The sequence below is a fragment of the Macadamia integrifolia genome, chromosome 11 (assembly GCF_013358625.1).
Source record: "Macadamia integrifolia cultivar HAES 741 chromosome 11, SCU_Mint_v3, whole genome shotgun sequence".
Lineage (NCBI taxonomy): Eukaryota > Viridiplantae > Streptophyta > Magnoliopsida > Proteales > Proteaceae > Macadamia > Macadamia integrifolia.
This window is the reverse complement of record NC_056567.1, coordinates 32,177,568-32,191,915: the sequence shown is the minus strand read 5'-3', so window position 1 is coordinate 32,191,915 and position 14,348 is coordinate 32,177,568. Positions and strand designations below refer to the sequence as shown.

Sequence of the window (14,348 nt, the reverse complement as noted above, 5' to 3'; positions counted from 1 at the left end):
GGGGGGGGGGGGCGGAGGCTTAAGCTAACAAGGAAAAGCCAGCCCCAAGGGGAACAAAGCAAAAAGCTACAAAAAACAGCAAAAGCAACTACAGAAAGCCAAATTGGCAACTACGACCAGGAGCCAGGGAGCCTCAGAGATAAGGGAGGGGGGGATATTATGGGACAGGCAAGGGGTTAGGATTAAGTTTGCAGGAGGAGAGGATATGGGAGTTTCTACTGGAGGTAGGGATCGGTCGGGAGAGGATGGAGTGAAGGGATTGGATTTTGGAGTTAACATCAAAGAAGATGGCAGCCCAAATCTTATCCGGGGATCGGGATTTGGAAGACCACCTTCAAGTGTTTCGCTCCATTGTGCTTAAGACTAGTATCTAGAGATGTAATGTCTTGCGTAGCTTGTTCACGTTATCTTAGTATATTGGCATGCAATGGGGCTGCTTTGAGTTGTTCTGCACTGCATCCACCACAGTAGGTGCCGTCAACACCCTGGATTGGCCGCAATAAAAAGCTGTATGTATACGGGATTTGTGGTCTTCTCAGTTTATAGTTGTTTCAATTACTGTTTCTTGTTGTTTCTCGGACAAGATCCATCATATTATTGAGGTTCTACTCTCTTTTGCCTTTAAAGCTGGAAAGCAGGAAAGGAGAAGAAACCTTATTCAATTCACTGTCTATTAACTCTATAGTTGATGCCATGTACATTTGTTAATACTCTACGGAGCACTAACCCAGGATGCAATGCTTTCTGCATATTTGGAAGTCTCATTAACCCTCAAGCATGGTTTAAGAACTCAGAAATCTCAGCCGAAATGGGCATTTCGGTGGACTCCGAGAAGAAACCTAGTATTACTGAAATTTCGGCCCAAATGTCGGAATTTTGGGTCTGAATTCCCAGCAAGCCCAGAAAAAAATACCTGGTTTCAACCCAAGTCGAAACCTATACCTATTTGAAACCTGAGATTTCGAACCATGCCCTCAAGTGACACCATTCTCTGAAACATCCCAACTGATTACTCATTAGCTTTATATTCTTTTATTGTGAACTTCATCACAAAGGTCCCTTGTTTTACTTCACTGCTTTTATGTTAAAATGATTTAATGTCTCCTGGAATGCCAATCAAACTATAGCTTTCCAGTTCTCTTGTCGTGGTATTCTCTGTTTGGATTTGTTTCTCTTAATCTGATTGATAAACCAAGACATGTTGCTCTTGGGTTTCATATTCAAAATAAGATGGAAGGCTGATTTGCTTGGTTTGCACATGCTTTAGTCTTCTTTTTCGTCGCTGTTCACATAGTTTGCTTTATGCACATTATCTAACTGCTTACTGTCTTACTTGTTCTAGGGAAATACGTGTCTTCTTTCTTTGAAATATTAGATGGCTACACTTGGAGACATAGGAGTTGCAGCAGCTATCAATATTCTCAGTGCATTTGCTTTCTTCGTGGCATTTGCTATATTACGAATCCAACCTATCAATGATAGGGTGTACTTTCCGAAATGGTATCTCAGGGACTTGAGGAGCAGTCCTTCACGCTCTGGGGCATTTGTAAGCAAATTTGTTAATTTGGACTTTAGATCATACTTGAGGTTTCTAAATTGGATGCCAGCTGCACTGAAAATGCCAGAACTTGAGCTCATTCACCATGCTGGACTGGACTCTGCTGTTTACCTGAGGATTTACTTGCTTGGGTATGCTCCAATAGATATCATTTTTTTCATATTTTCTTCTGTTAGTATTTTGTCTACAGTTTCTATCAAACTTAGTGTTTGACATGTCTCGCACTTGCATTGTGATTAGTTGACTATATTAGAGAAATGAGTGAGGATGCTAAAAGATGAAGTCCAACAGAGATATGAGGTATCTTATTCTACTTAAGACAACACATAAGATAACTGAACAGGAGTCATATGTTTGCAGTAGATATTAGGTATATTCCCAAATTTTAAAATGGGCTGTGACAGTGAACTGGTGCAACTTCTGCTTTTGCAGGTTTATTTAAATTGCATTATGTCTTACCTTCTGGGTTCAAGTCTTAAGAGCAGTGACTCACCAACACAAACCCAAAGGCATTAATATAATGGGGTAAAAGGTTGAAGTAGAATGTATATATCTATATATATATATATATAAAGCAATATAAAGCAACAAGAAGTTATTAACAAATATGATAACATGAAAGGTGAAACACTGTTTACTTAGCATAAAACAAATGGTAAGAACAGGGGTCAATGTTGCGATTATTATTCTATTCTATGGACTACTAGTTGTGGTAAACAACAGCTTACATGCCTAGATGACTGGCATTGGTGACAGTGGTTGCCTTGGGTAGCTGACTGTTTATTTTTCATCTTTTGATCTTTGTTCAAACCCCTTGCTGAAGTTCTGTTTTGCAAGTTATTTCTGTTTGAAGTTTTCTTTTGCAAGACGGTTGCTTCTTGCAAAAATGATCCCAGCTAGTATGATTTGCGGTATTGAATGGACATATCCATTTACTAAAATTTGATTATGTCTTAGTTTTAGCAACACTTAAAATTGAGCTCTTATTAGGGTTAAGAATGTATCTAGTTGCAAGTTAGGATTTAGGTAATATTATCTCAGGAGGAGAAGGCCGTTTCATTACCGAACAAGAAATGTTCTGTTAGAATATACGATAAGTGTGCTGGAAGGGCACAATGGGGGTTTTCCCCTCCACCGACCCTATTTACAGTAGGGCAGCTGGATGGGGGGGTGTACTTGTAGTCGGGTTATGACTTGTACTCTTGTTATGACTCTACTTTGCTTTTCTAAATAGGGGCCTTGGGTGATCAATTAGATCACTAATGCATTCGCCCCATTCTTGCTCTTAACATGATCATTCATTGGTTCATTGTCCATTACTTTTTCTTGCTCCACGTGTAGTTAATGATGTGAAAGATTCTCTTAGACAAGAGGTTATAAAGACACACCATTCAAATATCTTTACCTACCAGATCTTAATAAAGATATTTTGATATAAATTGGTGTTGCCCTTACTTAGTATATCTTAATTCACAATCGAGCTTTTAGGATAAGCATTGTAACATGGTATCAGAGCAAGTAGGTCGAGTTTTCGATTCCTGGGAAGTGCAACAAGGTTCATCGAGACTTTCTCTCCTTGATGCCATGTGATGGTGTTTAATGTGCGTTCATGTCACACACAGGGCTGTGTGTGTATAGGGCTGCATGTGCCCTTGGGGGGGTTAATATACATTGTTGTTACTCTTTACTTAACAGCTCGAGCTTTTAGGATAATTGGTTGTTACAAGATCTTGTTGCTTACTCATTGAGAAATTCTTCCCTTAGCTCTTTTTATTTTTTATTTTAATTTATTTTTTATTTTATTTTATTTTTTATTGTACACGATATATATGATGCTGATTCTCTTCTCCCCTTCCCCCCTTCCCTGCAGGCTTAAAATATTTGTTCCTGTTACATTCCTTGCTTTCGCAATCTTGGTTCCAGTTAATTGGACCAATGGCACCCTTGAACATTCAAAAGTAGTCTATAGTAACATAGACAAGCTCTCTATTTCAAATATTCCAAAAGGATCAGAAAGGTGTGTTAGTATTTCCTGTTGCTTTTTTTCTTTTTTTTGGGCTCATTTTAAGTACCATCAGATCATGCCATGTAAAGATTGTAAACACACGCACATGCACACTCACACCTTTCCTGTCATTGTTGTTGTTGTTTTTTTTTTTTGGGCTCATTTAAACACCATCAGATCATGTCATGTAAGGATTGTAATTAACACGCACACCCACACACACACACACAGACCCACCCACATATATCATCTACTTACCCTTCTTATTTTAATCGAGTTCTTTTTCTTCTTGCTGCATCTCATTCTGGTACTCTTTGGCTTTTGCTCTCATGTTTGGTAAAATTTTAAAGGGGACCACATTCAGAGTTCCCTTCAATTTTTGGGGTGGGGTCAATTGAGATTCTTCTGACAGTTGATTCATTGATTGGATGGTTTGGTTAATTTCCTGATCATCAGGTTAGCATTTTCATTGACCATATTGGTCACATAATTTTGATTTTTTTTTTTTTTATAAACAACAGCATTTTGCAAAGAGAAAAACATGCTAACCTAGTTATAGATGATCATGCTTAATTGACAGGGGTATTGTCTGTATAACAGATTTGGTGTTTTAATGAATAATAATTGTCTCTATGATTTAACTGTCTCTTGAACCCTTCTAGTGAAATAATACTCAATATCCATATATTCACCATTTTTTTTTATCTTACCTCTTTAAAGAATTAAGTATAATAGGTTAATATATATATATATATATATATTATGAATTATTCAACTCTTTGCACAAGTTTCTCTAAGCTAACCCATACAGATTCAAAAGCCGGAACACTCACTAATTTTGATTTGTACATAGTCATAACTGACCGTTGCATCTGTCTGCTTTTCTTCCTTAGTGTGTTATATACAATTCCCTTTTTTCTTCCTCAGGTTTTGGGCCCATTTAGTAATGGCTTATGTCTTTACCTTCTGGACATGCTATATGTTACAAAAGGAGTATGCAACAGTTGCATCAATGCGATTGCACTTTCTTGCATCAGAGGAACGCCGTCCAGACCAGTTTACAGTAAGATTAACAAAAGCTTCTCATGATTTGTTATGATTTTAAGAATAATTTAATTCTATAATTCTTTTTTTCCTATTATAGTTCCATTACCTGTAATTTCCTGATTTTTTGTTGAGATTTATTCTTGATAGAAACTTCTATCGAAGAGCATTTAATCTGTTTAGGCTTGACCAGAGCACTCAAGTTGTTCAAGGAATGTAGATAATGTTGAAAGACAATATATGTATATTCTCTTGCATCTTGAACTGCAGAAGTTCCATTCAGGGTCAACTGATTTAATGTCTTGGCTTTACAAGATCACTTTCGCCGAGTATTTTGTGTTTGCATTTTGGTTGGAATAGTATATCCTGTTTTAAAACTTTATATTGTTTCCCTTCCCCTTCTTGGGACTCTCGACTGGTGGCTGTTGTTGCAGAAGGTTCATTATATTGGGAAGTTCAAGATTTTATAGCATTTAAAAAATAGAGTTAGAATGTTTTCTTGGTGCCAATCCATATTCTCTTTTAGTTGTGTTTGTTTTCTGAATTTTAGTAGTCATATTTTTTAGTGCCTTACATAATTGCTGGAACTGTGGTCCTTTATATGTAAGTGGAAATTAGGTGGAATTCTATTTCTGTTTTAAATGTAATTTTTATAGAAATACATGTAATTGTAATTCGTAAGGACATAGATGTTTGAGATGTTCTAATCTGCAATGCTTTCTAACTACCCATTCAAAAAGTGCTTCATATTCCTAAGATAGAAAATGATATTTGATCCTCTGCAGGTCCTTGTAAGAAACGTGCCTTTGGACCCTGATGAATCAATTAGTGAGCTTGTGGAGCATTTTTTTCTTGTAAATCATCCAGATCACTATCTCACCCATCAGGTTAGTCATTGCAAACTCACATAACTTTATTCATATTTTGAAATCCTAGGTGGGATGAACAAGAAACAGCTAAATGATTGTGTTAAAATTTGCATTTTCTTCTTCGTTGGAGAGGTTAAAATTGGCTCCCTTCATCTAATGGGATCTTCTCCTCCGCCTCTGCGTAGTCTTTCGTTCGAACCCCTTCCCTGGTGTTCCCGTGGCATAAATTGGTTTGGTTTAAAGGCCATATTCTCCGTCATAGCTTCACTCTATGGCGGTGCCTGTCCAATTGTCTTCCTACCCAATCCTTCCTCATTTACCGCCATATCCCCGCCAATCCTTCATGCTGCCTATGCCCCTTGGGCATAGAGGATATCCCCCCATCTCTTCTTCTCATGCCCCTTCTCCCTAGCCTGGAAAACTGTCCTCTCCAAATGCTGGCCAACTAGAAGATCTCCGGATAAGATTGACATGACCTTCTCTGGTCCTTCCGTTTGTGACACCGTTAGTAAATTGGCTTTTTTGTGCTAGTATCAACCATCTCTGGATGGAACGTAACATTCGTAGATGGATCCTGAAATCTTGATCTCCGGATAAGATTTGGAAAGCTATCTACTTTGATATTACTTCCAAAGTCCATGCCCTCTTAGCTCTTCAAAATTGTCCTGTTCCTAATTCCCCTAGAAATTCCCACATCATTACTTCTTGGAACCTTCAGGTTGATCTCATCCAATCCATCTAACGGCTTTATGGCTTCTCCCCTCCTCCCCCTTTTATGTTGCCCTTGACAAAATGATGTTTGGTATTTATGCTATTGCTAATTTTGTTCCCCCCGGGATGGCTTTTCCTTATGAACTTAAGCCTTCCCTCCCCGCTTTCCCTTGTATATTCTTCTCCTCTTGGTAATGAATTATTATTTATTCATAAAAAAAAAAAGAATCTTTAAGTTATTGTAATTTATTTATATTATATTGAGTATCTTGTGCAAGCAGGTGTAACTTATTTTTATATTTTGAAATGGTAGAATTGTTCATGGGAGTAAATATAATCTATCAATACCCATCCACCCTTCTGGGGGTGAAAAGCTGGAAGCTTACTAAAATTAGGAGACTTTGGGGTGGAGTAGGATACAAGTACATATTTTACCTTGCATAAAGATGCCTAGCAGAGCATCTGGCCCGGATACTTTCTAATGAGGTCTTGTAATTTTTTGTATACAATCATACAAATATATATTTACACAACATAAAGATACCTAGTAAAGCATGTGGCCTAGCTTCTCTCTAATGAGGTCTATCCGGGTTTACTATAGGAGAAGATTGTTTCACCAAACTAAGGGAAAATGGAGACCAACTACAAATCGGCTTGGGTTTAGGGTTTGCAATTCAGTCTGGTTTGGGTTTAGGCCCAAATATGGGGGTGCTTATGGCCAGCCGGACTGAAATCAATGGATACTGACTGATTGACATCCTTAGAAGCTGATCATGACCAATATATGGGAAAGCCTGAACCTAACAAGGGATGCACTTATCTGCCTACTGTTAATCCTTTGATTGAATGAAATTAATCATGGGGACTTTGGAGTTTGCAAAAGAGTAGCTACTGAAGAAGGGTTTCAATTTTTTCAAATGAATGATTTGAAGTCTCTTCGGATCCTTAATGGTATAGACACCAAATTTTGTCACCCCCCCGGCAGCTATGATGACAATAAGAGAATTACATATTGGATGTTATATACTTGGAGAAATTTTGAACTTGGGGCAAAAATAACCGTTTTTCCTCTATGAACTAATAATGGAAAATATTTTCAAAAATAGACTTTGACTTTGTGGATTAGTGTTGTTTGTTCCCTCGAGCTGGACACTACACTTTGGTGTGAGAACGATGCGAATCGGCCCATAATTCCCCTTTTTACTACATGATTAGGGTCCCTACTTTACGCGTATTTTTGTTAGGGTTCCTAGTTGAAATCACATTTGTGTCTCAAATAACTAGATAATGCTCAGAATAAGTTTTCCAATGACATATTACACGTCGAATTTCGATCAACGGCTTGAAAGATATGACTTTCAGAAGTTAACAAAAAAATCAAGGTTTATATTTCATTTCAAGCAATTTGGGAGTGCCATGTGGCGCCCAACATCCTTTGCCCAAAAACAACTCTTTTTGACAAAGCCCTTTCTTTTTTAGTCCCACATTAGAAACCACAGTGAGGTTTCCCCATTCCCTTGGTTATAAATAGAGGCCCTCTTCCACTTCAAAAAGGAGAAAAGTTTCGAGAATGAATGGCCTCATTAAAGTTTTGGCTAATTCCCTCTTCATAAGCAAAAAAATCATTCTAAGTATAAATATTTTAGTGTGTAATCCCTCCTTGAGCTAGGAAATTTGGTCCGGTTCGGTTCGATTTAAAGCTTGAAGCATAAGGGTTATCTCTCCTTATTTCTTAATTAAAGCCAGTAGTTTAGTATTTTTTAATAATATGTATATGTATTTGGTTTTAGTTTCAATTAGTTTCAGTTTGATTTTATCTTGGTTCAATTAGGTTTTTTTTTTTTTTTTTGTTTAATTAGGTTTGATTAGTTTATTTTGATTCAATTAGGCTTAATTAGGTTTATTTTAGTTCAATTGGTTTAATCAGACTCATCTTAGTGTAATTTGGATTATTAGTTTCAATTAGGTTCAATGTGTTTTAATTTGGTTCATTTTGTTTTAAGTAGGTTAAGTTTTGGTTTAATGTGGTTTAGTTTTTTTTTTTCTTTTATATCTGACCCTTAGTTCAGGATCCAAAACCCTAACCTAATCCCCCTTTCCTTATTCTCTTTTTCTCTTCCCTCTTTCTTTTCCAGCCGCCCCTCCTCTTCCACTTGGCTGAAACTCCATAAATAAAATGGGTAACACAATATGAATGAAAGGAAGTCGCCACCTAGAAACAGTCTAGAACCCATAAATGTAGATGGCAACTCCCTTTTATTCATATTGTGTTACCCCCTCTCGTTTAGGAATTTTCAGCCATGTGGAAGATGAGGGGCAGCTAGAAAATAAAGAGGGAAGAGAAAAAGAGAATAAGGAAAGGGGGATTAGGTTAGGGTTCTGGATCCTGAACTAAGAGTCCAGATTAAAGGAAAAAACATCAATTAAAAAAAAACCCCCCCACATTAAACCAAAACTTAAACCTAATTAAAACACGTCGAACCTAATTGAAATTAATAAGCCAGACTAAACTAAGATGAGTCTACTTAAACCTAATTAAGCCTAATTGAACCAAAATAAAATCAAATTGAAACTAAAACCAAATTGATTAACATATTATTAAAAAAATACTAACCTACCATTAAGAGGAGAAAATTACCCAAAAATCCAGCTTTAATCAAGAAACAAGGGGAGATAGCCCTTGTGCTTTAAGCTTTAAATCGAACTAGACCAAATCTCCCGGCTCAAGGAAGAATTACACACTAAAATATTTGTATTTTGAGTGATTTTTTTGTTTAGGGAGAAGGAATTAGCCAAAACCTTAATGGGCCATTCGTTCTCCAAAATTCCCATTTTTGAAGTGGGGGAGTGGTCTCTATTTACAACCAAGGGAATGGGGAGACCTCTCTTTGGTTTCCGATATGGAACTAAAAAGAGAGGGCTTTGTCAAAAAATGAGTTGCTTTCGGGCAAAGGATGCTGGAGGCCACATGACACTCCCAAATTGCTTGAAATTTTATCTAAACCTTGATTTTTTGGTCAACTTCAAAAAGTCATATCTTTCAAACTGTTGGTCAAAATTTGATATGTAATATGTTGTTAGAAAACTTGGTTTGAGCACTATCCAGTGATGCGAGACACAAATGTGGTCTCAGCTAGAAACCCTGGGGAAAATACGTGTAAACAGGGACTTTAATCATATAGTAAAAGGGGGAATTGGGGGCTGGGCCGATTTGCATCGTTCTCGCACCAAAGTGTAGCATCCAGCTCGAGGGAACAAACAACTCTAATCCACAACGTCAAAGTCCATTTTAAAATACATTTTCTATTATTAGTTCATTGGGGCAAAACAATCATTTTTACCCTAAGTTCAAAATTTCTCCAAGTATATAACATCCAGTGTGTAATTCCTCTTATTGTCATCATCGCCGGGAGGTGACAAAATTTGGTGTCTACAAATGGTTTGTTCACTATGTGCTAACCACCAAGCCTTGTATCGGATCAAAGATTCTAACAACTGATTGCAGAGTTTCATTTGAACCTTTCAATTCATAGACGTGGATCTTGGATCTATGAATGGGGATATTCCCGAAACTCACAAGGAAAAAAGAAAGCTAACTCTCTTGGTGGTCTGCTTTCCAAAGAATACTGATAGGAAGCAACTTCCATGTGGGTGTTGAGAAGTTGTATGTTGATTTAGAAGTGAAAAGTGATAGTGAAGCCTATCGGAATTGTCTCAACCATGGTTTTACAGCTAGTTTCGGCAATCCAAATATCGTCTCATAATGAAGATTAGGAGATAATGCTGCTAACTGATTGGAGTGTTTAGTCAGATAAATTTACAGTTGAGTTACAGTGCTTGGTGTTTTGTAGTTGCATTATTAATTTTATTGCATCTCTAGTAAATTCCTTGGACATTGCCTGTGAATGCTATTACACAATGTTAGAATTTATTTTTTTCATCCTAACCTCTCTGGCTCTCCATCAGCCCTGGATATTTTGAGAAGATTTTTAATGAATGTATGATGGCTCGAGCTTTAACTAAGTGCATGTCTCGATGATCATACAATGATATTGAATGGAGTAACTCACCAAAAATAAATATCGAGTGAAGTTTCAGAGATGAAAGAATGATCAGGTGAAAACAGCTGTCATGAATATGCAATTTTATCTCCAAGGCCATAAAAGACATGGTGCGCTGTGGAAAATGAGTGCTCCCCATACAATTTTATGGTTTGACAAGTTAATACGTAAGTAATAAGATGTAAAGGTGAGGTGTATCACTGTATCCTAAGAAATTGGTCAAGAAAGTGGAATTAATACATAACAATGAACTAATTTTGAAGAAGACAGGAATCAGAAGACGAGAGCAAGAATGGTAGTTTCATTTATATGTTTTTTAATTTTTCTGCCAAGACTTTATTTTCTTGGAGAATGTTTCAGATGAGTTTCAAAGTTAAATTTAATTTAGTGACCATTACTTATTGAACTAAAAAGAAAATCTCAAAATGCTAAAAGTAGAAGAATTTAAGGAAATGTTGCTGAATCATTTAGGGAATGTATTCAGCCAAACATTTGAGACCCAGTCTTTCCTAACCTCTAGGGAATTAGAGTTTCAATTGATAGGAGACTCAAAAACACATGTATATCAATGCAAGACCGGCAACAAAAATATAATGTTTTCTTTTGGCAGGTTGTAACTCTGTAAATATGAGCATCCTTTCTTACCTTCAGGATTTCCTGGCAGCTTCCTCTTTTTATGTGCTTGTATTTGTGCCAATATTAAACCAAAAAGGAAAAAATTATAATTGCAGATATGTTATTCCCTTTTGTGTTATCTAGACATGTTGTTGCATAATTTTTTTTGGGGGCGCTAATTGTTATTGGGGGGAGAAGATATTTTATGCTTTCATTCTCAATTAGAGAACTGCATTCAGGTTGTGTACGATGCAAACAAGCTTTCCAAATTGGTTGAGGAGAAAAAGAAGATGCAGAACTGGTTAGATTACTTTCAACTCAAGTATTCAAGACATAAATCTGAGAAGCCATCCATGAAGGTATTATTATATTTTTATAGTTACTTGGAATGTCTTGTAAGGTTAAGACATATGTATCTATTTTCTATGTCGGTACTATGTTATTTGTCTTATTTCTCACTGATAAACTCTATCTTGATTCATTGACCAGACTGGTTTTCTTGGTCTTTGTGGAGAAAAAGTGGATGCAATCGATTTTTACACATCCAAGATTGGTCAACTATCAAAAGATGTAAGTAATCCCACATCTTTGGGTCTTAATAGAAGCCTGCTTTTTCCTTGGAAATGATCCTGAAGACCATAACTTCAGTTCATCTTGTTTTGCTAACAGTGATTCACCGTCCATATGCTACTATGTGGTTGAATATGTTGTTAATATCTCCAAAAGCTTCTATTTGTCTAGCTAACTAAAGTCTCTATGGAATGAATCTCCAAGCTTGTCATTATGACTATTGCTCCTAATGTATGCTTTTTGGGCCCAAATGGTCCTTTTTAGCTACTATTGCATTACCTGGACATTTAAAAATAGGAGCCACACTGTGTCTGACAAACTTTTAATCAGAGTGCAATGGTGAAACCAATGTAGGTAGGGTAGGAATATCCTAATCCTATTATAGTGATGGGCTAAAATAAGGCAAGGTTCAGAATATTCATATATTGCATATTTTTGTCCAAAAATTCAAAATGTGTATTTTGGTGGTCAAACAGTTGAATCTATTTAAGCATTATTAAACATACCAAAGCATTACATCAGAAAAAAAAACCACACATGAAATGGTAGTTTGGCTTCGTCCTAGGTTGCTACTGTATGTGGTGATTTATTGTATCACTTCTCTTATATAACCTATTCTACACAGACATAATTTAGTATTAGATACGTGGTTTTAAGTATCGGTAGGTAGCGTATTGTATAGGTGGATATCAGTACGATACTTTTATAAAAGTTTGTATGACTGATATGGGGCCAAATAACCGATATAAGATACATAAGATACACAAGATACGCCTCCTTTAAACCTGCAAATAGAAACCGTGAGTGGATAAGAAACTTATAACAACCGAAGTCCTTGGAAACTTGTTTTTCTCTTCGATGTAAGTTGGAGGAAATCATCTAACATAAAATACGTCCATAATCTTCATCATTTCAACAAGTTTTGGGGACTTGCAGAGTTGCAGTGCTCAAATCACAGATCAAAACAGATTTGGGGCGAAAAAAGTGGTAAAGTTGTAGATCTCTTCTTTCTTTCTTTCTTTTTTCTTTTGGGGGGAGGGTTATTCATCACTAGATTAGGTAAACTGACTCAAATCCTTGCATCAAGCTGATATATATTTACATATTGCATAATAGATTTATGCTTCAAAATTGTTTATATATATCATAAGCACATCCATGCATTTTTTGACCATTTCCATGTGTATTTTTAGCATATCTTGCATCAATCCAATATTGCATATGCATCTCTTAAAATCACCACTCTGATACAATACACTGATACTTAAATCCTAGATTAGATAACACAACATTCACTAAGGAATGAAAATATGTATTATGAATGAAGAAAAACCATTTAATTGTATACCAATGTCAAAAAATGTCATCATAGACAATAAGTACAACTGTTGACACCCCTATGCCTATATCATAAACACGTAGAGTTTCAGGGAGCCTCAAAATCACTAGAAGATCGCTGCCATCGATGGAACCATTCCTTCGACCATATCACAAATGATGGTCATGTCATGGTATGGCCTAAAGAAATGCTCGAAGTCTAACATGTTTCGGTTGAAAGGCGGCTAAGATTCAAAATTGTGAATGAATATTTGACACTTCGATCGAAATTTCGTATATGATGTAACATTTTTCTTTCATCGTTTCTTTCGGCATTTCAACCTAAATTTTGGTTGAAACTTTATAATCTTCCTGATGTGCATAGTGTTTCATTTCGAGCAATCTAAAAATTGAAATAACCAAAATTTCGAACATTGCAATAAGGGGAATAAATATGCAAAGCAAACCCATGACTTGTTTTAAGTAATTGATTGTTTGGTCTTAATAAATATACTGTTAAGTTTGTCTCGAATTCTTGACCCGTTTTGAAGATTGACCCGATCCGACATATTTTGGTGGCGACCCAAATGGGAAATTTTCTGAGATCTGTGATGGAAGTAGAGGGGTTAGGCCGATAGGCCCAAGCCCGGAGCCCATCACTGATCTCGTATGGGGGTGCGGGGCCGTAGCCCCGCGGTATGGTTCTATCGGATCGATCGCGACCCGTGATTTGGAGTATATATAATGTACTGTTGCTTGTTGAGAAAGTCATTGTATTTTGGGGTTTTTCGACCTAGGGTTTTAGGGCGAGTTTTTCCTCACCGCTGCTAGGGTGTAATTTCTCTTCTGCATAGTGAATCATCTTCTTCTTTGCCCGAGGACGTAGCACACCACCCCGGTGTGTGAACCTCGTTAAATCTCTGTGTCGTACGGATCTATTGTCTCTTTATTATTCGTGTTTCTTGGTGTTTGATCTTTCATATACAAAGCAAACCCATAACTTATTTTGGGCTAAATAAAACCTCTTTCTGTGTCTGCTTGCATTAGAAACAACATTCATGTGGCCGACTGCCTAGTCAGTTGGGATAAGGCTTAGTTTAATGAAATACCCATGTCTCTAACATGAGGACTTTAACACTTGAGAACAAAATGAGGATATTGACATGAAAATCTCCCCCCCCCCCCCATTGAGAAAGAGAGGGTGGGAGATGTTAACATAAACAAATAAACTTGATCTTTTTGTAAGATTTGCATATTGATTTATATGATGTTGTCCAAATATATATTTAAAAATTGAAATGGATTTATATCTCCTAGTCCTTAATCCTCTTTACCGTTGTTCTTCTTGAGCACTAAATCCCCAATTTTGGAACTTTGAGGTCAGACTTTCTTGTCATAAGTCTGTGCTGTTCTTCTTGGATAACACTGGCCATGGAAATCATGTTTAGGCACTTTTCCTTGATCATATTAAGCTGTTTGTATCAACCTCTCACCCATTCAGCTTCCATCAAAAAGGTCAGAGGGGACTGTTCTACGACCATAAATTCCTTCACATAGTGACATGGGTCACCCTTTTTTTGTTTTGGGGGGGGGGGGGG

General features: G+C 36.7%; 1 protein-coding gene across 2 annotated transcripts in view; it reads left to right on the top strand.

Moving 5' to 3' along the window:
- LOC122092770 (calcium permeable stress-gated cation channel 1-like) overlaps positions 1-14,348 on the top strand; it is a 23,211-nt gene that overhangs the window by 1,865 nt on the left and 6,998 nt on the right. The window contains exons 1-7 of one of the 2 annotated variants that reach the window (XM_042663053.1): positions 1,552-1,689; positions 1,799-1,858; positions 3,429-3,575; positions 4,491-4,626; positions 5,393-5,494; positions 11,103-11,222; positions 11,353-11,433. In XM_042663053.1, the coding sequence (XP_042518987.1) occupies positions 1,836-1,858; positions 3,429-3,575; positions 4,491-4,626; positions 5,393-5,494; positions 11,103-11,222; positions 11,353-11,433 (609 nt within the window). In that variant the 5' untranslated portion in view covers positions 1,552-1,689; positions 1,799-1,835. Of the gene's footprint in view, positions 1-1,342; positions 1,690-1,798; positions 1,859-3,428; positions 3,576-4,490; positions 4,627-5,392; positions 5,495-11,102; positions 11,223-11,352; positions 11,434-14,348 lie in introns of those variants that run through there. The other variant, XM_042663052.1, reaches the window with a different exon arrangement.